Raw genomic sequence first — 26,563 nt, forward strand, 5'->3', positions numbered from 1 at the left:
AACACGGAGGGTTGGCAGAGTCACAAAGAGACAAACTAATACAACACTATCCTACAGAGTAGCTGGAGTCCCAAAAAGGATTTTTTTTTAAGTTAGTCATGGAAATCCATGGTTATTATTCTTTGTGCCTAACATTAAAATGTTTTAGTTGGGGGCAAACTGTATGCAATATATGAATGAATAAATTGATATAAATGTGTGATTTTGGAAAGATTAATCACAGTAATACCACATGAATCTGATCACAACTTACCACCAGTCCCAGCACGAGGCTGCGCACTCTCTCCCCGATCTCAGGCGATATGTCGTTGCCAAACTGCTGCAGCGTGGTTAGGAAGCGCTTCAGTTTGCAGAGCTGCCGGGCGCCACAAGCTGGCGGGAGCTGCTGGTTGGACAGTGAAGCCGTCGAAGACATGGCCGGCCCATTACTGAAGCCGTTAGGAGTGGACGGAGCACCGTTCAGCGATGTAGGAGAGTGGCTGCTTCCATTCAGCACTGCAGATCAAAGACAGAAGGAAGAGAATACATGAATTGGGTCAGTAGTTTTTGAGAGTCCTGAGGGCATCTGACAGATCTGGGGGCGTGATGAGGGCAGATGCACTCATATCCTGCTGATAGAGGAGTGTGTGGTTAAGATGAAATATTAGTAAAGCACACAAAATACTTTGAAGCCTGTGGCATGAAATGCACATCATGACTTCAGTGGTTCTGCCAGTTGGATTGAGCTGGATTGGATTGTTGGATTGTGTGAGTGTGTTTGTTTGTGTGTTTGCTGTAACCTCAGCTGTCTCACAAGTGGTACCATCTGACCCCCATCCCCCTCCATCTCCCCCTGTATCAGTGTATTCCACTCTGCTCCTCACCCTCTCCCCCTCACTCACTCACTCACTCACTCACTCACTCACTCACTCACTAGGACAGAACTATAAGAGGAACTTGTTAAAGAAGTGCCAAAAATAGTGCCGTGGCCTGTGTTACTTTTATTCCAATAGCAGGTGTGTAGCTAAATCTGGCCCTACACATGTCCACCAGCTGAAAGTAGATTTGCAGCTTTAAGGTTTAGAATAGACTCGGCACTCAGATATATAATCACTCACATAGTCCTTGTATTGCCGGCACAAACAAACTCACAAATAGCTCAAATACACACACACACACTCACGTGCAAATGCATGCTGAGTATATATTTCATTTATGTGAGAAAATATAGAGTTATTTAGTGAAAACTGAAAACCCTTTTTAACCATCTTTGGTCTCGTCAGTATGCCATATTTTTCTTTTTGACATTTTTGTGAACAAATTTTGACAAAATGAAACTGACTTTTCTAATTTGAATCAAACTATATATAAATGTACTCATAAATGAATGATTGCATTTCATTATGGTAGCATATGAAAGCTCTTAAACTACATAAAAACTATAATTTTATAAGCGCTGAAGCGACATCATTTAAAAAAGAAAAATGCATTTACAGGACTTAGCAGTGAGCTATTGTGGACTGCACCACTATATGTTGTAAACATACATGAAAACAAGACTACATACAGTTTACTTGCTGAATTATTCTAGTTATTATATATACTTCTTGTTGCTTTCATCTTTGGGTCGAGGGCCTGAACACATATGGACTTACCCATGTGATCCCAACAGGCAGCGCTTGTGTTCTGGTTTTAGAAGAGGGAGAGAGCTACACTGCTGGCTGCCCGCCACAACAGGTGAAACAACATGGCCTGTCATTGCTATATAGGGAAGAAAGTAGTCTATAAACCGCAACGCCACCCTAGCCATCGCCGCCCAACCAGCTGGTAAACAACACGGACACACATGACCACACAATGCCACAGCCGCACTCGCACATGCGCTCAGAGACACTTGTCCCACTAGCAAGGGCATTCTACACACCAGAAGACACACACGATAGATGCTTGTAGAGACACACACCTGACACACAAATGACTCCAACACTTGTTCAACAGGGAAGAAACACATATTTGTAATTTCTCTCCCTTTACACAAGCATATAAAGTGTCCATGATAGTTGATGTAAGAGAGACAAATGGCCGTGTGGTGCATTGTAGATTCCTTGCAGTTTCAAAAGTGTATTAAATTGTGTAATTTATTACAGACTGATGAGTGAATCCTTTTACTTTAGCGTTTAGCAGAGCTTAAAAACACAGTGAAACATCGTCAGTAAAAAAGCATTCTTACAAGTTCACTTTCAAGGCAAATTAAGGACCATTTAAAAAGAGTTTGGTTGATAATTGATGTGAAAAAAGGGAGAGTGAAACTGGGAATGACAATGTGGAATCAAATCCTGGACATACAGTAGTGATCACTGATGTATCTGATATCCATATTAACCCCCTGGTTACCTCAATAGAGCACAGTTTTCATCTGGACACAACACTAAGATATGCATGTCATCTATGTTGAGAAGGAAGGTTTCAAAATCAGTGAAGAGTTAGCACCTCACATCAAATAGTAATGAAAGGGTCCTTACTTGATTTACTGGTAGCAGGGGTGAATGAAGCATTACGATTGGATGCCTGGCTAACAGCCGGGGGTGGAGGAGGCATGGTGGGTGGGGTGGACCTGGGTTGGGTTTTCACATCCGCAGGTGAATCTGGCATTGTTCCAACCTTCTGCACTCTGCTACCTGCCATTTGAAAGAAGGAGAAAAAAAATAAGAGAATCATCAACATGGTGCTCCAGTATGAAAAAAAACCCTATTTACAAAGTGGAGACAGCTGGTTAAGGACCACTGACATTTTCACCTGGGACCCATCGATTGTTTCCTTAAACCAGAAGCCCCATGAAAACAGCCAAAACAAATCAATGCAGGGAGTGGAAATGAATCCAAACTTCCATTGTGTCTCTCTTGTTGGAGATTCATGGGCCTGGGAGACATACAGTAACACCTGCTCACTCGCTCAGCTGCTGCTCACTGAACCCCCCCTCTCTTTTCCCTCTCTCTCTCTTACACACATACACTCCATGTAGCTCTGACATCCCAATCAGTGCCCCTCCACTGTAACCTCCAACCCCCAGACACACACACACATATATTCACATGCACACACTCTTCCCCGCCTGTCCCCTCTCGTCCCCTAGTTCAGACAGCCGGCTTGACAGTCAGTGACAAGTGCAGCTGGATCTGCTGCTGTCCGTCACTGTGGCCTGGCTTTCAGCAGAGTGCCGTCCTGCTACCAGAAGCTTCACTGTCCTCTGCCAGATACCCTGCCAGCACCAAACAAGGCAACCCGGGCTCTGTTGCGTGAAGGGAAAGGATGTTGGGACATGAGAAGAAAACATGACACGGATGTTCTGGGGCCACAAGTGAAGTGTGTGAGGACTGTGGCCTTACATTGTGTGTTTGTGGCAGAGGGCCTCATCCAGTCCCGATATACAGTGTGTGTTTGTCATGCACACAACTGTATACACAAGTCTGAATACATAAGCAGCATGTCTGTTATTTTGTGATGTATATGTTGACTGTCTTTATGTCTATGTCCGAGTGTCGGTGCAGCTGCTGGAACCAGATCTTCCTGCAATGTAAACTTGAGCTGGGAGGTTTGATGACATTTGCAGCCTGTGAGGAGATCGCTTTAGAGTAGATGTACATGTGTGTAACTGGAAGGGAACGCAATGAATGTGTGCATTGCAATAAAAAAATCAATATGCAGCTCGGTTTATATCTTAGACATTAATATGTGTGTTTCTGCACTACAACACAACACCATTAAGTGTAGTAAACAAATGCATTTATAATCTAAGATCTTTTATGCACAAGCAAAGCAGATGTAAACAACATTATAGACTTTATGTGGCATTCATTGATCCCCGATAAATCTCTTCTCTCTGTTTTTCTTTTTCTGTTCTTTACCTGTCTCTCAATGTATTACAGAAGAATAACCTTAGTCTGATCTCTAAGGATCCCAAACAAAAGGCTTATTTCACATTTTATATTGTAATGTGCACAGGAGATAGGCTTCTGCAATTAACACAGGGACAAATGTAGAGCTGCAACTGGTTATTTGTATTATCGATTAATCTGCAGATTATTTACTTATTAAATAATTAACTGTAGTATATGAAACGTCAAAAATGCCATCAAATATCTGGTTTTGTTTAAGTCCAAAAAGAAAAGAAATATAAACTTTAGAATCAAATAAAGAGCAAATCCTCTAATATGAGAAGCAGGACAAGAGAACAATTGACCTCTTTTGTATTATTTGTGCTGAAATATGGAAATAAAAAATGTGCAGAAAAGGGGTTATTATTAGGCAGATAACAACTTGTTATACTAATAATAAAAAACGAAATTCCAAACGCTCATGGCCTTTCAAACATCAGAACAACTTTAAATCTATTGTAGTCACAAACTAACAATATTAATAACTTCGAAATAAAGTTTTTAAATTTATTTCACTCCTCGTGAGCTAACTATAAACCCAGTGTTTTCCTCCACAGGACTACTGCCTCAGTTGGCATCAGTCCTTGGTGTTAGCCTATTTCTGAGAGCTCATGTTAGATGCGTTCAACAGCTGGTGTCTGTATTTAAAGAGTGCCACTCTGGAGTGTGCTGCACGAGGGCCATTGACACAGTGATCCTCAAGAACACGAGGGGCACTCCGCTGTTTTGCCCATGCCAGACGCACTAAACATAAACACACAAGGTGGTAGATAGAGGCAGATGGGAAGCGCTGGTATAAATAGATGCAGCCATTTTCTTTTAAAGATCTCCTAAACACACAAACAAGCTCTCTGTGCTGCCACATTGGTGGGCTGCTTCCTGTAGAGAGGCAGCCATATGTTTCAGTAAACCTCCTCTTTGATCAAATATACTGTGCCACTGTATGCAGAGTGCAATGCAGGACTGTGTTATAGAGAGTAGTTTATTTCCCATATAGACAAGTCTGAGGTTACACTCAAGTGAACAAAACTGGGCCCACGTGTGATCAAAAGATCAAGAGGGTGATGTGAAATGTTGTGTTTCCAACACAGCTATTTTTGTCTCTTCTTTAAGAGGATAGGAGAGGAAGATAAGGGGCCGTACTGTCTGTCTGCTCCCACCGTGGGATTATGGACAGCTGTTTAATCTGACCAGCTACAGGGACAGGGCACACACATACACACTATGCTCTGAATTTCACTTTAATACATCAGGATGTATGCTAGGTCTGCAACCCCGTCCGGTGCCATCTGTGCTCCCATTGTGCTTTGTGCTGAAGGACAAAACACTCACACCGAGAGAAGGAGGAATATAGAGGGATTGGTATATCAGGTAAAACAGACCTGTGGTTAAAGGTCCAGGTATGGAGCGTACGAATGCTCCTGTCTGCAAGTTGCTCTGTTTCACCCCGCAGGTTATTATCTGGCTCTCAGAGGAGCCACTTTGTGATCAATACAGCTGAGAATAGATCTGCTCGGGATACAGATACTTCCCAAACATTCACTATTGAGTATTAGCCTGAAAATAAAACAATACAATGCAGTCATTTTAACCTTCCTCTCTTCTGCTGTCTGTATCTTACTCTCTGAACAGCTGTATGTCTGCATATTTGACGTAATCAGGGCTAAAAGATTGCTCACCAAAGAAACAGTCTGCACTCTGAGTTCTAAAAATGTTCTCTGTCTTCAACTCTCTCCTTGTGCCATGATGAAACAAGATGAAAAACAATTCCCTGAGAGACACACACAATCATACAGATCATGAACTGTACAACTGCAAACACACACATTTTATGTCATTAAGTGGTTTGTCGAACTTTCTTTTGGGGTCTCCTTATAGATTTATGACATTTGCCTTCATTAAACCCATCAAAACAAACATACATACACAGATAAATAACATCATGTCATGACAAGCCATTAAAGATACAATTTGGTCTCCTTTCACATTGGCATCTGTCCTATTGTTGACTGTATGCCTATCTGTGTGCATGTGTGCCTGTGCTTCCTCTGGAAATACAGCTGCAACTTATTAGCTTTAGCTAACCACTGCACAACAGTCCCCTTAAATCCCCCGTATATTCAACCTCTTGTACTCCACAGAGAATCTCGTCAGTGACCACATAGCCCTAAAACTCTCCCTCTGTCTCTCGCTCCTTACATCCCTCCCTCCCACTGTAATTCCCCATGTCTCTAGGAATGCTGTTGTTTTTAATTTCTCCCAGCTGCTCTGGCTGGCTGCCCGGCCGCCTGCCTTCCCACATCTGTTCCCTATCAGGCCGCTGAGGAGTCCACACAAACAGAGCCTGAGCCCCTGGCCCCCAGCCTCCCACCAGGCCTTCGTATCAAAACATGGGGATTGTAGCCCTGGACCTAAGACTTGGGGATACTGCACCTAGAGCATCCTGCACTTTCACACTACTAGCCAAAATATCATTAAAAAGAAAAAGACTGCTGACATCAGTAACACACATACTGTCAGTGCATACAGTACACCATCTTCCTCTAACCTAGAGCAATCTACAAATACAGATTATTTTACGTCTACTTCTATAATCTGATACATGCCTTCCTTACAGTGTGAAGTCTGAACTCTACCACAGGTAACATGTGTGTGTGTGTGTGTGTGTGTGTGTGTGTGTGTGTGTGTGTGTGTGTGTGTGTGTGTGTGTGTGTGTGTGTGTGTGTGTGTGTGTGTGTGTGTGTGTGTGTGCGTGTGTGTGTGTATGTATGTGTGTGTGTGTGTACGTGTGATGTGTGTGTGTGTGTGTATGTATATGTGCGTGTCAGCACACAGCCTGCTCCTGCAGACGGATCCCAGACTCCACTTCATCTTGAGCTGATTTAGAGTTCAGAGGCTTTAAAGCCCTCACTAATGACAGGGTGGGAGACAGGCCGGTACAGTACATTCACACACAAGCACACACACACACACACACACACACACACACACACACACACACACACACACACACACACACACACACACACACACACACACACACACACACACTCACACACACATTCACGTACACAAATAGATACACAGATGTATGTACATGCTCATAAGTTCACCAAATGCATATGCTCATGCTGCGGACACAAACACACATTTTCTCCCTATGTTACTTGAGAATCCCTGTGATAGTACATATGCAGTGCCGGCTGAGAAAACATGTTGAACAAAAAAACAAACTGCTGGTGGGGGGTTCTCCTTAATAAGCACTGACAAAGCCCTCATGTCTTTGATCAGGTTACCATGAGCAAACTATTGACAAATCAACAGATTTAGGTCAAAAGTTTCAATATTTTCTTTAACCTGGCAAGAAAAACAAAGATAACTTGATGACAGGCAGGGAGTGGGGATGGATTAAAGGCAATATATCCAGGGCTAGACGTGCTAAGGGTGGAGAGGAGTTGTTCTTCTGTGTCTCTGAGCTGCAGGGATCCTGTCACACAGTGCTTATATCTGTGAAAGCTGTTATTGATGTAATTGTATTGAAGTTCTAGCGACCATCTGTTCTCCTTTGGGAGGGCCTGGCTCCTCTCGTCGGCAGTGAAGTGGTTATGTGCAGCATATCACTGCTGCCGACGTGCTTGCAGAGAAAAAACTTCCTTTTCAGATTTTCCCAACGGTTGCTAATAAAATCCAGATGCTAGACTGGAGCCGTTTCTGCCTGGCTCCCTCGCCGCTCCCTCTTCCTTCTATCCTCCCTCTCCCTCTCCATCTTCTAACCTTCTATATCTCTTAGTCCCCCCCTCCTCCTCCTCCTCCTCCTCCTCCTCCTCCTCCTCCTCCTCCTCCTCCTCCTCCTCCTCCGTCCTTATACATTGCTAATCATTTATTTGCTCTTTTCATACCTTTCCCCTTTTCGCTCGATTCACCCTCCTCAATTCATCCATCCCCGCCTCGCTTTTTTCTCCTGCCGCAAACTCGGAGTAATTCCTAAATAAAGGAAAGTATTTGTGACATTCGGCCGAGGCGGCTGTGCCAAGAACAACTCCAGAGCTAGCCAGACACATCTGGAGTGTGTTAGGACTGTACTGGGCACTGGTACCAACACTGGCTATCCCACCATGCACACACATAGAATGTGGTCACAAATACCGGACCATAGGAGTCATACACAAACTAGACTGCATACATTTGAACAGTAACTAGCTTGTTGTTTTCCTCTCACATTGCCAACTGTAATTCTGGTTGCTCGCCAGACAACCCAACAGCTGTATGCATGAGTTCTCTGTTGTTAGTGTTGTTTACTCTTCCTCAGCAGCAATAATAGAATATGCATTTTTTGTCCATAATTGTGCAAGTACATGACTGCTTCTGTCTTCTGTGTATACGCTTGTGCAAGTTTAATGTGCTTGTATATGTTTGTGTGTGTGATTGTGTGTGTGTGGCTCCAGGGTCTCTGTGTGAGTGGAGTTGAACACCTGAACATCAATAACTGTCATGTGCGCCACCTGGGACCCCACAGCCAGCTTGCACCATGGGCACACAGCCATCACCAGCACAGCTGCCACAGTGCATGAGAGATATGGGGGAGGAAGTTGGAGACAAGAAAGAGACACACACACACAGCTATATGAGGAGGTGAATGTGCGTTCACATCTGGGAATGGGTCAGAAAAACAGAAAGGCAGACAGGCTTGAGCAGAGAGAGTTAACACGTAGCCTCTGCTCTGCATGATAACTCTCCTTTGTTTCCTCTCATCCACATCTTCCTTCCCTCGTCCTGTCAGCCATGCGCCCAATTTTGCCAGCTGAGAGCTCAGCCTCAGGCGGTCCGATCCCATTTTCTGTCGTCATTCCTCTTTCAGATGAATTTAGTGAGTAGGCTCCTTTAAACAAGACATCATTTATCTTAATATCCAGTACACTGTTGATACACTGGTATGAAATAGAGTTCTGCAATAGCCTTAAACGTTGCCTTTGAGTTTAGGACATAAACACACTAAATTTTCTTTGACCTGAAACTTTTTGTTTTGTTTTATTGAATCTGTTTCTAACTATTATCTCAACATGTAATGCAACACATTGGCTAAACTTAGCCTTTTTCCTTCCTCTTACTGAGAATTGAAAAACTACTGCACAGTGGAATGGATGTAAACAGATGATGTGCACACCAAGAGAGAGAAAGAGAGGAGGATTACATTCTTAATGAGGTACATATGAAAACAACAATGAACACAAAAAGTAATGAGAATAACAAAGAAAACTGGTTTGAAAATGGCCTCCGTCATCCCCTGTCAGAGGATGTTTACAATGAGTGCACTTACATAAATAAGCTCCCAGATCCAAACACCTGCAGCCTCACCCAGCACCAATTAGCTCATCAGGCTTTTAATTACTCTGTTAATTGCATACAGGCAGCATGAAGGGCAGCCTGGGAATAGGGCAAGGGGGGCCTCCTGAGGACCCAACCTGACAAGCCTGACAAACAAAGAGAAGCTTTTCCACCAACAGCAGCCACAACAGAGCAACTCTGGAGGCTGGGAGGAGAAACAAAACAGGAGACAATCACTCCAAGTTCCTCATCAGCTGTACTGTAGCACCAAGTGATAACAAGTGCCATTTTGATCACTTTGGCAAGGGGTCCGTCTGAGTCATGAGACGGACTGGGGAAATCAGAGACAGCTGTAGAAAAAGAAGATGAGGGAAGTAAAGGAGCAGTGCCATGTAAAGAAAGTAGTGCATGCATCTGTTAGCGGCATCACTACATCTGGATTAGTTCATATTGGTCACAGGGGGGAAGCAGGAGGGGGGGGGGGGGGGTGTTGAGGTTGGGGTTGGAGGGGCGTTTAAGAGGAGCAAGCGTGGGAATGTCCGATGTTAAGTTTAGGGCATGTGGGCTTATTGTATTTGTGGGAGAGTTAGGCTGGAGTCTCCACAGAGTGACCTGTCTGTCATAGAGCACTGCAATAACACAAACATCCTCTCAACTGTGCGTAATCGGGACACACACACACACACACACACACACACACACACACACACACACACACACACACACACACACACACACACACACACACACGACAAGAAATAACGTATTATTTTTTAACCCAGTATTTTCTTTTAAGCTCATGTTATTTAGCGTGTATGCCTCATCCTTAGCTAATGTCTTTATTGATCTGTTAGTGTATCAGTCTGGCTGCCTGTCTGTCTCCCCCTCACAGCAGATGTCCCTCAGTTTCTTCCAGGAGCAGTGTTTGAGGAGGTGTATCCAGGAAACAGTGGCCGGCGCTCACTTCCTGTGTGACAGGTGTGCGATGGAGGCCTGACAGCTGCTGTCCTGCTCTCTCTTTCCCTCTCTGCCCTCTCTCCTGTTTCTCCTTCTTTCCAGCCAGCTGCAGCAGAGAGCAGCTCTGTTTGTTCTTACGTCACTACTGCCTGCTGATTTATGGAGAACAAAATACTTAGATTTGACCCTGGCAACACACACACATACACACCAAGGCAAATGCAGCATCTCCGTCCTTCCTCCTCATAAACCACATCTTTACATGTGAATGTGTGTGTACAGTATGTGTGTGTGTTCAAACTGAATGTGAGAATTGTGGCTGCCGATTTCTCTCCGCGGCTCCCGCTCTTATTCTTTGTGCACCGTTAAAAACCTGACACTGAGCTGTCACTTAGAGTTAAGATAGGAAAACAAACAGCAGATTAGTCATTCTCCTGCTTGATGTCATGTACTTCATTTCATTCAGTGTTAAATGTCTGCTCTGTCACTATGGAGCTGTCAGCACTGACACAACTGTTTGTAGCCTGAACTACTCTCCAGCCTGCCAGCGCTTTCATACCTCTTCATTTGGCCTGCAGCCACAGTAACAATAGCTGCTGACATTAGCCAGGCATGGTTAGGGTGTGCTGTATCATCCTACAGGACCCCATAGGTTTCACACACACAAACACACACACACACACCAGTGGGAAACAGAATGGGGTGGAGGAGGGAGGGCACTATGTGACAGGTTCGAGAGAAGCTTTGACAGTTTCTCCATTTAGCCTACAGCCAGCTCATGCTGGAAGCTGCCGAAATAAATACCAGCTACTCCTCTGGGACACCAGCCGACTACGGGACGCCACCAGCATAACAGAGTGAGCGGACGGAATAAGATGTGGTGCCAATAACATGCTGATCATGTTAGTTAATTGGAGATTACAGTGACCAACTGTCAAATCATGGTCAAAGTAAGTAGCCAGCAAACAGTGCCAAAGGAACGGTTATTTGTGGGACTATAAGTACTTTGAGAAATGATATGAGAATATGGCATTAACATTTTAATTAAATGTTAAGGTTTATTTTTTATTAAAAAAAACACATGTTAGGAGATTAATTAAATGTGATTATTGGCCATTCCTTTGATACTCGTTGATCTTTTGCATTTTGTTTTGCAATTGTGATATACACTTAGTTTGTCAAATCATTAGACAGGGCAATAAGGATGTCTATTCTAACGTTACCCCTTTCCCTCCCCCTGATATGTTAAAGGTTGCACTGTATTTTATAAATTGACACAAGGTTGTGAATGACACAGGGTTTTCACAAGGTGATCCTGTTAAATGTAAGTCTATATTCTCAAACATAATTGCAACACACCTGTTCATCTGAAAGTCTATATGTGGAGACCTTCCCTTAAATGATATATAACAGAGGTCAGGGCTTTAATGGGAGGATTTTTCTCAGAGGTAGCACTTGAAAGACGGAGAGGAAAGCATCAAACACAACCCTACAACCTGCTGAGACTCCTAATGACTTCAAATGCCAGGCGATAACTCGCTCCTCAAAGTGACCATCGCTCTTTCACCTGTCTTTGACACATCAAGCAAATCTCTGACCCTCCTCTTTCTGCACTATAAAGCTTCAATGTGTATTTCCTAGATACATTTACACAGCCATTACTTTTGTCCGGGGTTGAATGGTCTGTGTGTGTGTGTGTGTGTGTGTGTGTGTGTGTGTGTGTGTGTGTGTGTGTGTGTGTGTGTGTGTGTGTGTGTGTGTGTGTGTGTGTGTGTGTGTGTGTGTGTGTGTGTGTGTGTGTGTGTGTGTGTGTGTGTGTGTGTGTCTGTGTGTGTGTGTGTGTGTGTGTGTGTGTGTGTGTGTGTGTGTGTGTGCGTGTGTGCAGAGAGAGACATGGAGGCAGAGGAAGGAAGGCTGGAGCCGAGATTAAGGTCTGCACAACTGGTAACACAACGGCACTCAGTAGCTCAGCCTCCCATTTGAAGAGAGACGGAACCATCTGTGTGGCACAGGATCTGTTTCCCGGAGATAACAGCTTTTTTAATTTCACAAATACTGTACACCGAGGGAGAAAAAGAGAGGAAAGCGAATGAGAGAGACGTGCCTTCCTTCCCAATCTGTGCCTGCATGCTCCTTTACAACACACACTTTCCCAGACATCCAGAGAAGACTGCTTTGGAGTGGAGGCCTTAATACATCCCTCTGTGTTCCTTTGTGCTTGTTTACTTGCCGCCTGTGATAAAGGCCTCGTGGTGTAGGGAAGAGGGAAAGGGAAGGATTCATTATATCAGGTAACGGTGATAATATGAACCTTTTTCTCTGCTGACCTGTCCATTTGGATGATTAAAACGTAGCTCAGCGCTACTGTAGATTAGCCCAGCTGCTTCCTGTGTCTGACTCTGATCTGAACACACTTCCTACCGTGAAGCAGAGGGGGGTGAAAGGTGCCGCTGGGAGAATAGGACAAGGAAAGAAAAATGTCAAAAGGAGGTCAGAGGTCAGTGGGCAAGCGAGGAAGTAAAAGGTGAGTAGGAAGAGCAGGAGGTGAAATAGGCACAAGACAAGGAAGTGAGGAGGAGGAAACAGCTTGCAGCATTTTGTCTATACATACTTAATTCATCATCAATGTTGGGACATTTGTTTCCTATTCCATTCATGATCAAGCGTTTCTGTGCACTAGAAATATGCCTGCCTTTTGAAATGCATAATTGAGAGTGCAATTTGTCAGTGCTGTATGTGCTGAAGTATTTTTTGTAAAAAGAAGTGTCAATTCAACAAATCATTTCAAGGAATTATCAGCAGTAAATGGTGAGTCTTGAATGTTAAATATTATAAAGTAGTGAGGAGCATGTCACCTGCTCTGCATGCATGAAAATATGAAGAAAAGATGCCTGTGGATGCAAAACAGTGTTATGACAAAAGATGGGAAACAGAGTTCTTTAAGCATAATATATTTTTCTACAAGCTGTGAAGAAGGGTCAAGGTTGATGGTGTCCTTTTGCACGTTATATCTTATTCTTGGAACTCAGAGTGGATATGTGCACATGTAGGGAAGCAAACAGGGAAATGGGAGAAAAAGTGTAATCTTTCACACACGCATTTGGGGGTTTTACTTGGCCTCCACCCTCGACTCTGCTCCCACGCTGTGGCGTCAGCAGGCCAGCCATGCAGCGAGTGTGTTTCTCATTTCATCAGATGTTGGGAAGCTGTTCGCTTATCCGCTCTAGTCTCTGACATTCTCCATCTCCCCAGAGAGGCTGGGCAGCCTTGTCACAGTAATGTCAAACACATGTGGAACAGACCAGGACAGAGCAGACCAATTCACACACACACACACACACACACACACACACACACACACACACACACACACACACACACACACACACACACACACACACACACACACACACACACACACACACACACACACACGACGGAGGAGCAGGAGGAGGCCAGAACCACAGTGGTCTTTCCCACTGTGTATTAGAATAAACAACAGTGAAACCATAGAGATTCAGCGCCGAGATATTTCATTACTCCTTGCTCCCATTATTACAAAAACACACACATTTACTTCTATTTACTACGTCTCTTATTTTTTCAGTAAGTACACTTGCATTCTGCTGTGAGCATCAGTGCTGAAAATATAACAAAGTAAAGTAACTCTGTATAACATGTGACTGTCTCCTCAATCCCTATAACATTTATTTGCTTTGATCATGAACACAAAAGCTCAATATAACCAGCAATTATGTCTCCCTCACTTTCTTCTTACTGTAGCGTATTGTTCACTGAAACACAAGCTAAAGAAAGAGTCTACTCTTCTATGTTATTTTTGAAATGATCTTTTTCTATTAGGGGCTAGTATTCTCATGCTGGAAGAAAAGCTACTGCAATGACTTAATCTGAGACCAAATACACCCCTTGAGCGTTTCTTGGCTGAATGGCTGTGATACAAATAAAAAGACAATTTAAAGTGAATAAACACAAACAACTCTTCAAAATTATACCTGAAACATAGTAACATAATGGAGGAAGGCACAACTATAAACTGTTTGGGGGGGAGAGGCTCAACCCTTAATATGATTCATACACACAAACAAATATAAATAGACTCCTTACACACGGTGTAACTTTGCATCACTGCCAGAACTTATAAACAACCTGCTGTAAAAATAATACGCTGTAAGAGATAGTAGACGAAGAAAAACAACTTTTTCTGTCTCACATTATAGTGTATTTGTGAGACAGTTTGAATAACAAACTCTTCTATGATTTTGTTTCTCTTTTATGTATATTTGAATATCTTAAACTTCAACTCATACATGTACAACAAGAGGGGTTACAAGAAGACACGGCTCATTTTCAAAAGGGTCAAATCATGACAACAGGCACAACACTGTATGTGGTTGTTGACTTTCAGGGAAAATACACAGACACTTAAACACATACACACACACAGGCCAGATGTCTTTGGCTTGTGTCAACCGCTTGGCTTGTCTTGTTTGTGATGGCCCAGGTGTGTGTGTGTGTGTGTGGTGCTGACCACCTGACCGCCTCGCTGTGTGTTCACAGCTCCCGCCCACCTGAGGCCATCTGCTCCACTCATTAATTAGGAGACAGCCAGTTTCACCTGCACTGCCCGCATTTAGATCACGATAATTACCACATACACACCAAGCACACTCAACAAGCCCACACAATAATACAGTAAACACATAAGATCCTGCGGCATCAAGACCCTGAAAGAGCTGTGTCACCTGCTCCATGAGACACTGAGATGATGATGACTTTCAACATCTCCTGATAAACATTGTCACACGCAAGGGTATATAAAACAATTTGCCTTTGATACCTTGATGGTGAAACATTAGTCATGGTGTGCCTGAAACAGCAGCAATGATTCAGAATAATAAAACAAGAATGCAAGAACCCATTGAGCAAATATGTTTCTTGTATTTGTCAGTAAATAGCAGATACTGACTCTCTGCCGGCCTGTGGCTTTGCCTGCTGCTGTTTCTCCAGAATAGGTTCTTTCTTTTCAAGTCATTTGGTATGTTTCCTTCTGCATTTAAAACAGAAGACATCCCGTCCATGCACCTGTGGTGGATGGGAACTGAATAAATAAACTCTTCAGGGTCATAATGAATGGCCTGCCTTTTAAGAGGGCTATTTAATGATGAAGTGGGGACATCTGCCTTAGCAGGCGACTGGCCGGGCCCAGCTGACTGATGGGGCGGCCAGCGTTGGAAGGAGCGAGGCTGAGGCGCTCACTTGGTGGTGATGGAGGTATAATGTGCGGTGAGGCAGGGTGTCTGCACTGCGGTTTCACCCCTGCAACCTCCCATCCATTGTTCGAGACTATTATCAACTGTTCAATTATTCAGAAGATATTTACCAGGGCCAATTATACAGGGCTGTGTCCTGCAGAGAAAATGGCTTGAGTGTTTTACTGTTGCACTCACAAGCGGAAGAGTGCGCTGCTGAGGCTGTTCAACTGGGGGTAGAAACCTTGGGACGGACTTGGTTCTTCTCTGGGAGTGTCCGCACCGTTACAAAGGGTTGCTATAAATTATCTACCATGATTTAAGCTTTTTAAAACCCTTTGCAGTTGTGTTTATTTCCTTTGGTTGCCAAAGTATTTTCTGTTAAACACTTCCTCGACCTCCTTCTTTAGTGTTTCCACATGCTGGTATACAAACACTCTGCAATCACCAGAAATGGTTGGACTTCACTTTACAGTAAGATTTTTTTCGGGGGTACCATGGAGTTCAGTTCAGGCTAAATGTCTGAATGCATCCCATCACACCCATCACCTCCATCCACTCCAGGTGAACACAACACAAGGTATAGAGAGCAAATATTTTGTGTCATCACTTTGTCCCAACATCTCTTTGATGTGCAGCACAAACTGATGGAGCAAACAACTTGTGAACCTTCACCTCTCAGCACATTGTGTCCACTGCTAAAGTGTAAAAAACAGTAAATGCATATACTGTTATTAATAACAATTATATAATTAATATTAGACTCACTTTTTTTGTCTATACTCTATTGTCGACGTCCCTATTTCTACGTCGGTTATAAGCATTACTCATACAGGACTCAATGTTTTTCTTTATAGCAAATACAGAAAAACACAGTGTTGACCAGAATGTGAGACTTTACCTTTGAGATATTTCCGTATTTTTTTAACCATTTTAATATGAAACATTTCTTCCATTATAACATTATGTTCTGATCATTTGGGCCTTACGAAATAAATGATTGCAAGCCTTCAGTGAATTTAAAACCAATTCACACCAACAACAAGATACATGTATTTCCATGATTTGCTTGAATACAGTAGAGTTAGCAGGTTGTACTTACTTTGTGAAGGTCGGGGTCAAGCTGAGGTAACCGTAGTGGTGATAATCCACACCAAGAAGTTTCTAAAACAGTTTTTTTATCGTCTCACTCCTCATTATTTGGGAAAAAGATAAAGCCTTTGCTAGATAGTGCGGGAAACCATTCAGGTTTTATTCCTTTTTTTTGTTGCTTTGTTTCTTAAATAGTGAGAGGAAGCAGAAGCCAGTCTAACAAAAAAAAAATGGTGTTTGACTTTCCTTTGGGGGTTCAAAAGAGATATAATAAATAATGAGGTATTTCTCTTTGCAGATATCGAAAAAGGAAGGAATAAAAATCAAAACATGGGTTTTTGGATCCTCAATGATGTCTTTGGTTTTGCAGTTTGTGTTTTTTTTATTTTGTTTTTTAAAGCAAGACGGTGTTGACGGTGATGAGAAAATCACAACTTGTCCAAGTCATGTAAATCCGCTCTTTTTCTCATTTTAACCATCCCAGATAAAAGCAACAAAATATAAAATACTGCTTGAACTGCAAACAAATTCTTTCTGGTCTTTTTTTAGGCAGACACAATTATTAACCGGTCGCTACTTTTTCCACAAATCCTAAAGTCTTCCATGTGAAAACGCAAATGATAAAGATGCGGATCCTCTTGTCTGCAGGGTGCGTCTATCATGCCTCCTGTGACAACTTTAAACCCCCTCTTCTTTAGTTCACAGTCCAGTCGCAGTCCGTGGTGTCAGGAACAACTTCTTATACATCCGGGGAGATCATTTCTGCTCCTTTTCTGTTGCAAAAACACCGTTTCTACAGGCTGCTCTACCACCACGTTTTCTGTGTACGGTCCTTCCCCGCCGCCGACACGCCGATCCTCCGCCGACCTGTCTTCAGATGGTGCTGTAAAGAGATCCACTTCTCCCGCAGGAAATCACGGTCAGCTTGGGATATTAACACGTTTTCTTTCGCAGCAGTCAATTCACGATTTGAGGTTTTAACACTTGTTTTGTCTTTACTGATGAGCGGAGCTGAAAAGCTGACTGTACGCATTCACCGCGGCTCTCTCCTCCTCCTCCTCTCTCTGTCCTCGCTGTAGCCTTCTGTCTGCGTTTAAACACCATCTGGAGCTGCTAACCTCTCTCTCTCTCTCCCTCTCCCTCTCCCTCTCTATGGGTCTCTCTCTCTCTCCCCCCAACTCTCTCTCTCTCGGGTACCATCAGAGGCGCAAGCTGGCAGCTATGTACAGGAATCCTTTCTAAATTGAAGAATATCCAAATTGTAGTCCATATTGGGTACAAAATGATGCAATTTGAGGCTAAACACGTTGCACTCTTACAAATCTACATGGAAGCCAATGGAACTTAACCAATAGTAATGTGTTACACATACAACTACTTTTGCAATCAAATGCATCTTTACATATGCTCTAGGAGTTGTGTTAATGTATGGCTTGCACAGTGCAGGCAAATCATTATTCCACATAACAAAGCAGGCAAATCTTAAAGCATGAGAGCAGTGAGGTGCTGTTCCTCTGTCTGCCCGTGGGGGCCGCTGTTTCCTCATGTCAGGGACACGAGCACAACAAGAGAGCAGACTTTAGTCCACAAGACTGCAGGCTTTATTTACTTTATTCCACACTTGGATACACAATACAAGAGCTCATATCTGTGGGCTGAATGAATGCAGAGGAATATGTGAAAACACTTCAGTAAATTGCATAGCTTGTAAACTGTATTGTTTTCTTTGTGTTGTCATAAATAGTCAGGTGGGTGGATGTGAGGATGGATCGACTAAACATTATTACCATCATTAATGTTCCTTTTTTATTGCTCTACATAATTCTGTGTTGCTTGTTTCAATCAGTAGCTTATAATAAACGTATGGTGTATTGCACATTAATATTCACATTTGATTTGTGCTGCATAATTATTTGCTATTTAATAGTCTGTTTTAAGCTTTTATTTCTTCTCAGATGATCAGTAACTGTCCAGGCTCTACAGAGCTTGCTTCCAAGAGCAATTGGCACTGCTCTGTTTGAATGAGGTTTTAAAGGGTGAATGACATTAAGTATGTAAAAGTGCTTTGAGGGGTCGTAAAGACCTGATAAAGCGCTTTATAAGTACAGTCAATTTACCATTTAACATAAGACTGCAATAAGCAGTTGTCAAATTAATTTGTCGTTTATATTTTTGATTATTCAAATAATCATTTAGTTTACACAATTTTGGAAAATACTGAAAACGCCCCTCATTTTTGAGAAGTGGGGTCTCTTAAAATTGCTTAGTTTATCTGACCTAACGTAAGGCAGAGAAAAGCAGTAACTCCTGAATCCGTACTGCTTAGACATGTTTTTCCTCAGTAACGGCCCAATTAATTTATTGATTATTTAAAATGTTACAGATAACCCCTAGTCTATCAATTTTTCGAGTAATAATTTCAGCTCTAATGCAGTTATAAATAAACAGATACTTTACTCTCAGTTAACAGTATTGATAATTAATGCGTATAACCAAAACTGTATAAGACGAACAGAAATAACTTTACAGAGAGATGCCATAAAAAGGCAGGTATACTAGTTCCTATAGTGAGAATCCTCCACCTGTCCACACTGAGCTGATACTCACTTTGCCGACCCACCTGTCCTCTTTCTCCCTCTGCTTAACACACACACACGCCCACACACATACACACACACACACACACACACACACACACACACACACACACACACACACACACACACACACACACACACACACACAGCCATGCAGCCTCCTGACCCCTCCTGTGTCTACAGAACAAACAGAACCAGCTTGTAGAGTACACACGGACAGCTGCTCTGCCCCGACTCCAGTCTCACCAGCTTCGCCAGCCTCCAACACAAACGCTGCCTTCACATGGTGCCAGGAGGACTTTTTAAAAACACTCCAGTCCTGATTCAATAATGTGAACAAGCGTGCAGGGGAAATCCCAAATGCTCTTTGATTGAAACTATTTCCCCCACGGCAAAGGTAAAGGAATAACTTCAGGTAACCTTAGGTCCAGTGCCAATGCTTTAGTTCACACCACAATATGCCCAATTACTGAAAGGCTGCTGATGTAAAAAGGGTCAAACACACACACACACACACACACACACACACACACACACACACACACACACACACACACACACACACACACACACACACACACACACACACACACACACACACACACACACACACACACACACACACACACACACACACACACACACACACACACACACACAAACACTACCATTACACAAAACAGATGCACAGGGTTTGTAGAGTAACACGGTGGAAGTGCAGTTGTCAAGGAGATGGATGGAGTGTTTATGAAACTCACTCTCTATTTTTCTCTCTATTTTAAAGTTATAGCCCTAGGTGGCTCGGTACACATAAGGCATTGTGTGTGTGTGTGTGTGTGTGTGTGTGTGTGTGTGTGTGTGTGTGTGTGTGTGTGTGTGTGTGTGTGTGTGTGTGTGTGTGTGTGTGTGTGTGAGTGCGTGTGTGTGTGTGTGTGTGTGTGGTGTGTGTGAGTCCTGAGGATTTTACTGTAGGTGGCTTATTTGGTTCCTGTGTAGAATGCTGAAAAGGGAATATGTATTTGTGTATGTGTGTGTGTGTGCGTGTGTATATATGTATGTGTGTGTGTGTGTGTGTGTGTGTGTGTGTATGTATGTGTGTGTGTGTGTGTGTGTGTGTGTGTGTGTATGTATGTGTGTGTGTGTGTTGTGTGTGTGTGTGTGTGTGTGTGTATGTGTGTGTGTGGTGTGTGTGTGTGTGTGTGTGTGTGTGTGTGTGTGTGTGTGTGTGTGTGTGTGTGTGTGTGTGTGTGTGTGTGTGTGGCCTTGACTGACAGAAAGGTTGGCAATGGGGGTAGCATCCAAAGAAAGGATTCCTGTCAAGGTGACAGCTCCAAGATTGACAGGATGCTATTCTCCTCGGGAACAGCGTCAGTCAACCTGTCAGCCTCCCTGTACGACAGCCTCTCACTCCTCTTAATTTGGCCTTTTGTTGAACGGTCACTGGGTTAGCTCTGACACTCCATGTGGCCGGCCTGATAAACTGCGCAATGAATCACACAACACAAGATGGGAACTCGCTTCGATGAACTCCCTGTGCTATAATACTGCCACTGGAAGATCCTTTGATGGCATTAATGACAACAAAACAGCGTTGTCTTGCCTTTCTTTCATTCCTCTATCTCACTGTCACCTCACAAACACCCCCACTCTGCTGCGGACTCTGTTAGGTTGACAGCATCTCCTGGATGGTTGGGCACTCACTAAGATATAAGAGCCAGGGTTGGTCATTGTGCTGGTATGGAAATGACTATTTCTGTGTATGCGTGCATGTGTGTGTCAGAGTAAAAGCCAGGGAGAAGTTTGCAGCATTTCCTCCACTCACACATTGTAAATCCTTTCCTATAGTGCCAGTCACAGGCTAGTGTGTTGACAGGAGATAAGGCCCTGAGCCGACTGAAAGGAACGCTAGACCCATTGTATTCCTGCGCTCTTCTCTCTTCTCCCATCCTCTACTTTGTCATGCCCATTCAACAGACCACACTCTTATGGAGCTGCCATTAAAGGCACCATTGTAGGTTTCATCTTGAAGGAGTAAGGAGCACAGCTCACTTCATCAGAAAACTGTTATGCTGATTGAAATGCTGATAAAAATAGAGTTTGTGTTGTCCCTCTGTGTCACATGCATCTTCCATGAACATGGGTTTTGTATTTTAAACCATGCTTTTTCTGATAACGTGCTTATGAGAAGGTTTTTCTCTTACTTTCTATGTCAACATGTGTGAATGTCCTCAAGCTGTTCCATAATGTTATGAATGAGAATAAAACAGAGAGAGATGTTCTGTGATTCGGCGTGTTGTGGTGTAACGGATCATTGACCCACCCACTCAAGCACGTACGCTGGAACGCTGCTTTTACAAATTGCATCCATACACCCTCTGACATTTTCTTTTCAATTGAGCAGCAAAGTGTCTGTTGTTTGAATCATCCGGACATGATGTGAATTCGAAATTCAATCCATGCTCTTTGGAAATAATAATGTCCTTTGAAATACTTGACTTCCAGGGTTGTTTTTCGGCCACAGAACCACTCTAATAGGAGCACTACACAATACATTACTATGGCTATTCCAGACACTATTTATATTCCATGTTTTAGAATTGTTATCCTTTTGTTATGGAAATGCTGTACTATTGCAAAATCGTTGCAATGCCTAAATCATTTCCCACCTATCTTAAATATGTCCGATGCATGAGGGCCTTTCATTTCTAAGCCAAGCATAACAGTGGAATATACAAAATGAGGTTAAATTGCAGTATGAAGTCCTTCTGCCAAAAACTAATCTGGAAATATGAAACAAAAAGGGACTCTTACTTCTGCGTACATACAGGTACACTTAGTGCATGCATCTGTGTGTTGTTTTTGTCCAGAGCTGACCAACAGAAATGCAAAATGTCAAAGGAGGAAGTGACACCTGATTATATCAAGTGTTGACTCAAGAACAGGATGTGCAGCCTAAAAGGGAAACAGACAGTACAAACGTATGTAGTATGCAGGTGAATACACCCTCATACACTCACATGAGAAAGTCTCTGCTTTATATAACTATGTTTCCCAAGAGACAATATGTGTGTGCGCTTGCATGAGTGTGTGTGTGTGTGTGTGTGTGTGTGTGTGTGTGTGTGTGTGTGTGTGTGTGTGTGTGTGTGTGTGTGTGTGTGTGTGTGTGTGTGTGTGTGTGTGTGTGTGTGTGTGTGTGCAGACAGTTGGTGGTGCTGGCACTGGAGATAGTGAGTGGAGGGGGATGAGGCACTGTATCAAGTTGTGAACATCTGTTCCTCATAGAAACCACAAAGCTGGTGCTGAGGAAACAGAAAGGATAACTTCCCTCTCTCTCTCCTGCTCTCTCTCTCTCTCTCTCTCTCTTTCAAACATACACACACACACACACACACACACACACACACACACACACACACACACACACACACACACACACACACACACACACACACACACACACACACACACACACACACACACACACAGTCACACACACACAGTCACACACACACAGTCACACACACACACACACACACACACACACACACACACACACACACACACACACACACACACACACACACACCTCTTATCACCACCTTGCCTCTCCTCCCACACATACTTCTCAATGTTTTCATTCCTCATTTATTCCGTTTTCTTCCTTTTTCTTGCAACATCATCTTTATTCATCTTTCAATAATCATACCCATTTTAATAATCACTGCCGCATGTATTTGCTGATATCTGTGCCAGAGAAACACTGATGCAATTGTTAAGCAATGGATCAGTAAGTCACGTACATGTTCACGTGTACAGTAAGTTCATTACATTTTATTATAAAATGTTTTGCACCGTCATTTTGGTCATGATAACATTGTTCTTCAGATTAACTGATGAGATATGGTGACATGGCAAAACTACCATTAAAACTCTTGTTGTTGTTCGGAAGGAAGAAACAAGCTGAAATATTATTAAAAACCATGAAATGTATAGAGTGTGTTTGTTACTGAAGATATTTCCAACTCAAATGAAAACAATATATCAGATTTGACACATTTTGCATGATTGAACCAAGATTATGATTATGTCATCAAATAATGTTGATCTTAAAGCCCATCTAATATGAATTATATCACATCAGGATAGAGAAAGTGACAAAGTGTTGTAACTTGTACTTAAACGTCATCTCCTCTTGTGAGTGAAACAAGAATAGCCTTTTCAAATTAGGATTAGGATTGGCAAGAAATTATGAAGTCTATGATACAGCAGTCATGAGCCAGGGCTTTGTTAGGGATTCACTGCACCTTTTCCCTCAAAGTCCCTTGATTTAGTCCTTTCTCATTTCCTTCCTCCCTCTATCTGGGCTTGCTGTGAGGGTGTGCTAGTGCTGGGTGGCAGTTCCTTATTGTAGAGTGTCTATATGAGTGTGTGTTTGATTGTGTGTGTGTGTGTGTGTGTGTGTGTGTGTGTGTGTGTGTGTGTGTGTGTGTGTGTGTGTGTGTGTGTGTGTGTGTGTGTGTGTGTGTGTGTGTGTGTGTGTGTGTGTCTGTATGCTGTGTGCGGCTGATAAGACCCAGGGAGAAGAGCCAGCATGCCGACATATTCTTGCCACCACGGTTATCGCCCGTCGCAGCTGTGCCTGAGCTCTGCGACATCTGCTCCCTCACAGGAAGCCTATGCTGCAGCTCACAACACCTCACACACACATTCACACGCACCAACACACACACTACTACTGCTGCTTTTTTCATACAGTGTGAACATATCAGTGGACACAAACACACATACACACTTTTACATCAGGTAAACTACTTGAGACAAAGAGCTATGTTTACAGTTAACATTGACACATTTAGATTTTTCTCAGTATATGCATTTGCATTAGTGTGTGTGTGTGTGTGTGTGTGTGTGTGTGTGTGTGTGTGTGTGTGTGTGTGTGTGTGTGTGTGTGTGTGTGTGTGTGTGTGTGTGTGTGTGTGTGTGTGTGTGTGCGTGTGTGCCTGTGTGCCTGTGTGCCTGTGTGCCTGTGTGCCTGTGTGTGCGTGAGCGTGTGTGTGTAAGAGAGAGAGAGCGAGAGCGAGAGAGAGAGAGAGAGAGAGAGAGAGAGAGAGAGAGAGAGAGAGAGAGAGAGAGAGAGAGAGAGAGAGAGAGAGAGAGAGAGAGTTGAATGAGTTGAATCTCCGACACCAGAGTTCCACTGTTTTTTTTATCAGAGCATTACAGGGGGGATGCTTATGACTAAGCCTAATTATAGAGGCCTTATCTCTGCAACGTTCACAAAGCTCATTACTGCCAAGAGATGTCAGGCGCTGCAGGTAATTCACTACGTTGGGTATTAGTTCTTGCTCTGGCTTACAGTTTCTACATATTTAGAGTCTATAAAATAGGGCCTTTAATGTCTGATTCTTAATGCATTTCTCTCTATTGGCTGAATCAAATGAAGGTTTTCATTTTCACCTAAAGGCACTACTTCAGTGTTTTCACTGCTTTAAGAATCAATTACATCCTTTTTTCCTGGATGTATTTCAAGCATCCCTCATCTGTCTGTACACTACTCTCTTAAAGTTGTTGCTCTGTCATTCACTGTGATGCACCCTGTGACCTGCATGTGTCTTATGAAGCCATTGAAGCTGAACAGTGAAACTCAAGATTATAGTCTAGTTCCCTGCAGCTGTATGGGGATGCCCAGAGGAAGACCCCAAACACTCCAAAAACCTATTTCCTTTTCCTTTCTTGTGCCATAGGGGAACATGTGCTCCACTGGGCTTGTTAACAATAATGGCACATTTATTTGTGCTTGACTGTTCATATAAAAAAACATCATTTATGAAATTTAAAGGATTATTTCAAGACAAATATAATCACGATTATCTGTGAAGTCAGCTTGTTTTCTACGGATGTCAAGAAATATAGTCAAATGCGCTGAGGAACAAACCTTAGATCATTTTACACTTAATTGCTTTGGACTGAAAAAAACTAATTTAGATGGTAATGTTTGATGTCATTGTAACCTTGAAACCTCAGTTTTAATCATCAAATACCAGGTCTACTCACAAAATGAAGAAACCTCACATTGCCCTTACAGCATGCAGCGCTAAGTCAACACAAACTGATTATCCGTCCATCACTCCAACTTAATGAGCAGACATGACAGCTGCAGGACCCTCCGTCACTCATCACGGTAACACACTGCCAAAAGATTTCATAAAACAGATCCTGTAAGATGACAGGTCCTACCTTCACTACATCTGTAGTAGCTGCTGGTTGCCAGGTTTAGATCAAGGTTTGCCGGCTGCAGTCTGTGGGCAGTGTGTTTATCCCTCTGCTCTCTGTGGCTGATCAGTGTCACCGTGGGGACGCGTGGAGGAAACGCTGGAGCAGAGGAGCTCCCGGATCTCAGATCCTTCTTCTGGCGCTCAAAATGGACTTCAATAGACATGTTAGGACCTTCAAATCTCCACTTTGAAGTGTCCCACTTTCTTTGTGAGGTAAAGGGATTCAACGTGTTTGTGTAAAGCAGTGAAGTAAAGACAATGAAGACTAAAAATCACTAGAGCTCAAAAAGGCAGCTTTCCTGTTGGACCTTCTCTTCCTTATGTCCTTGAGGCTTAGCATGTTTTTCTTCTTAATATTCAGCCAGTTTGCCTTTGAGGTCCCTGTAGATCATTGTAGCCTACTGTTTGACCCAATGAATGGCTATGCAAGGACAAGGACGTAGCTGTTGTTATAGCTCCCAATAGAGAACAACAAGAAACAGCAGAGGTTGTTTTCTCTTCTTCCTTTCACCTTTTCATTTAAGAGTGTAATGCTGGATGAATTATTCCTGGATTCCTCTGGTATTTTTTCTTTGATTCATGTCTGCATGGAACTTTGCGTCGTATTACAGTCGTTAATACCCATGAGTAACAGTCTTTGTCTTCAGCTCCAAGTCTCTTTTCCCCTTTTAGATGTCCTTGGTAGATCTTGTGTTTCCATGTACCTTTCGTTCTTCTTTTCGGTTCATCTGGTTATTTTAGTCTCTCATCGCTCCCTTCCCGCAGAGTGTGTGTGAGCGTGTGTGTCAGCCGCAGGTCAGCTTGTCTCGTGGCTCTGGCTGAGGGGCTGTGCTCTCATCTGAAACCTCCTTCTGCCCTGCCTGCCACTGAAGCTCAAAAGAGAAGTGTGTGTTAGTATGTTACAGTTTGCGTATGTTGCAGCGCTGCAGTCCCTGGGGGGGCCGGGCAGCAGAGTGGCTGCGGTGATAGCAGCAGACAGAAGGACCTGGGCCTCCATCTGGGCTTCCTCTGTCAGGAACCAGCTGTGTCTGCGGCCAGCACTCACTTCCCAGGATCCTTTGCTTTTGTGTGCCTTTGCTTGGGACCATAATACAACTTTCTCCCCATCTAGTTGCTCTAGCTTTTTCTACTTT

At 43.1% G+C, this 26,563-nt stretch overlaps 1 protein-coding gene across 11 annotated transcripts in view; it reads right to left on the reverse strand.

Annotated features, from left to right (window-relative positions):
• Positions 1–26,296, reverse strand: part of cbfa2t3 (CBFA2/RUNX1 partner transcriptional co-repressor 3) — a 41,736-nt gene extending 15,440 nt beyond the window's left edge. For 9 of the 11 annotated variants that reach the window (XM_034216850.1, XM_034216817.1, XM_034216799.1 and 6 more), the window contains exons 1-3: positions 25,393–26,296; positions 2,502–2,657; positions 254–495 (exon numbers count right to left, since the gene is read on the reverse strand). In XM_034216850.1, the coding sequence (XP_034072741.1) occupies positions 254–495; positions 2,502–2,657; positions 25,393–25,594 (600 nt within the window). In that variant the 5' untranslated portion in view covers positions 25,595–26,296. Of the gene's footprint in view, positions 1–253; positions 496–2,501; positions 2,658–16,568; positions 18,543–25,392 lie in introns of those variants that run through there. The other 2 variants (XM_034216841.1, XM_034216824.1) reach the window with 2 other exon arrangements.
• Positions 26,297–26,563: the final 267 nt, after the last annotated feature.

This window comes from Gymnodraco acuticeps, unplaced genomic scaffold (assembly GCF_902827175.1).
Source record: "Gymnodraco acuticeps unplaced genomic scaffold, fGymAcu1.1, whole genome shotgun sequence".
In the NCBI taxonomy this organism is placed as follows: domain Eukaryota; kingdom Metazoa; phylum Chordata; class Actinopteri; order Perciformes; family Bathydraconidae; genus Gymnodraco; species Gymnodraco acuticeps.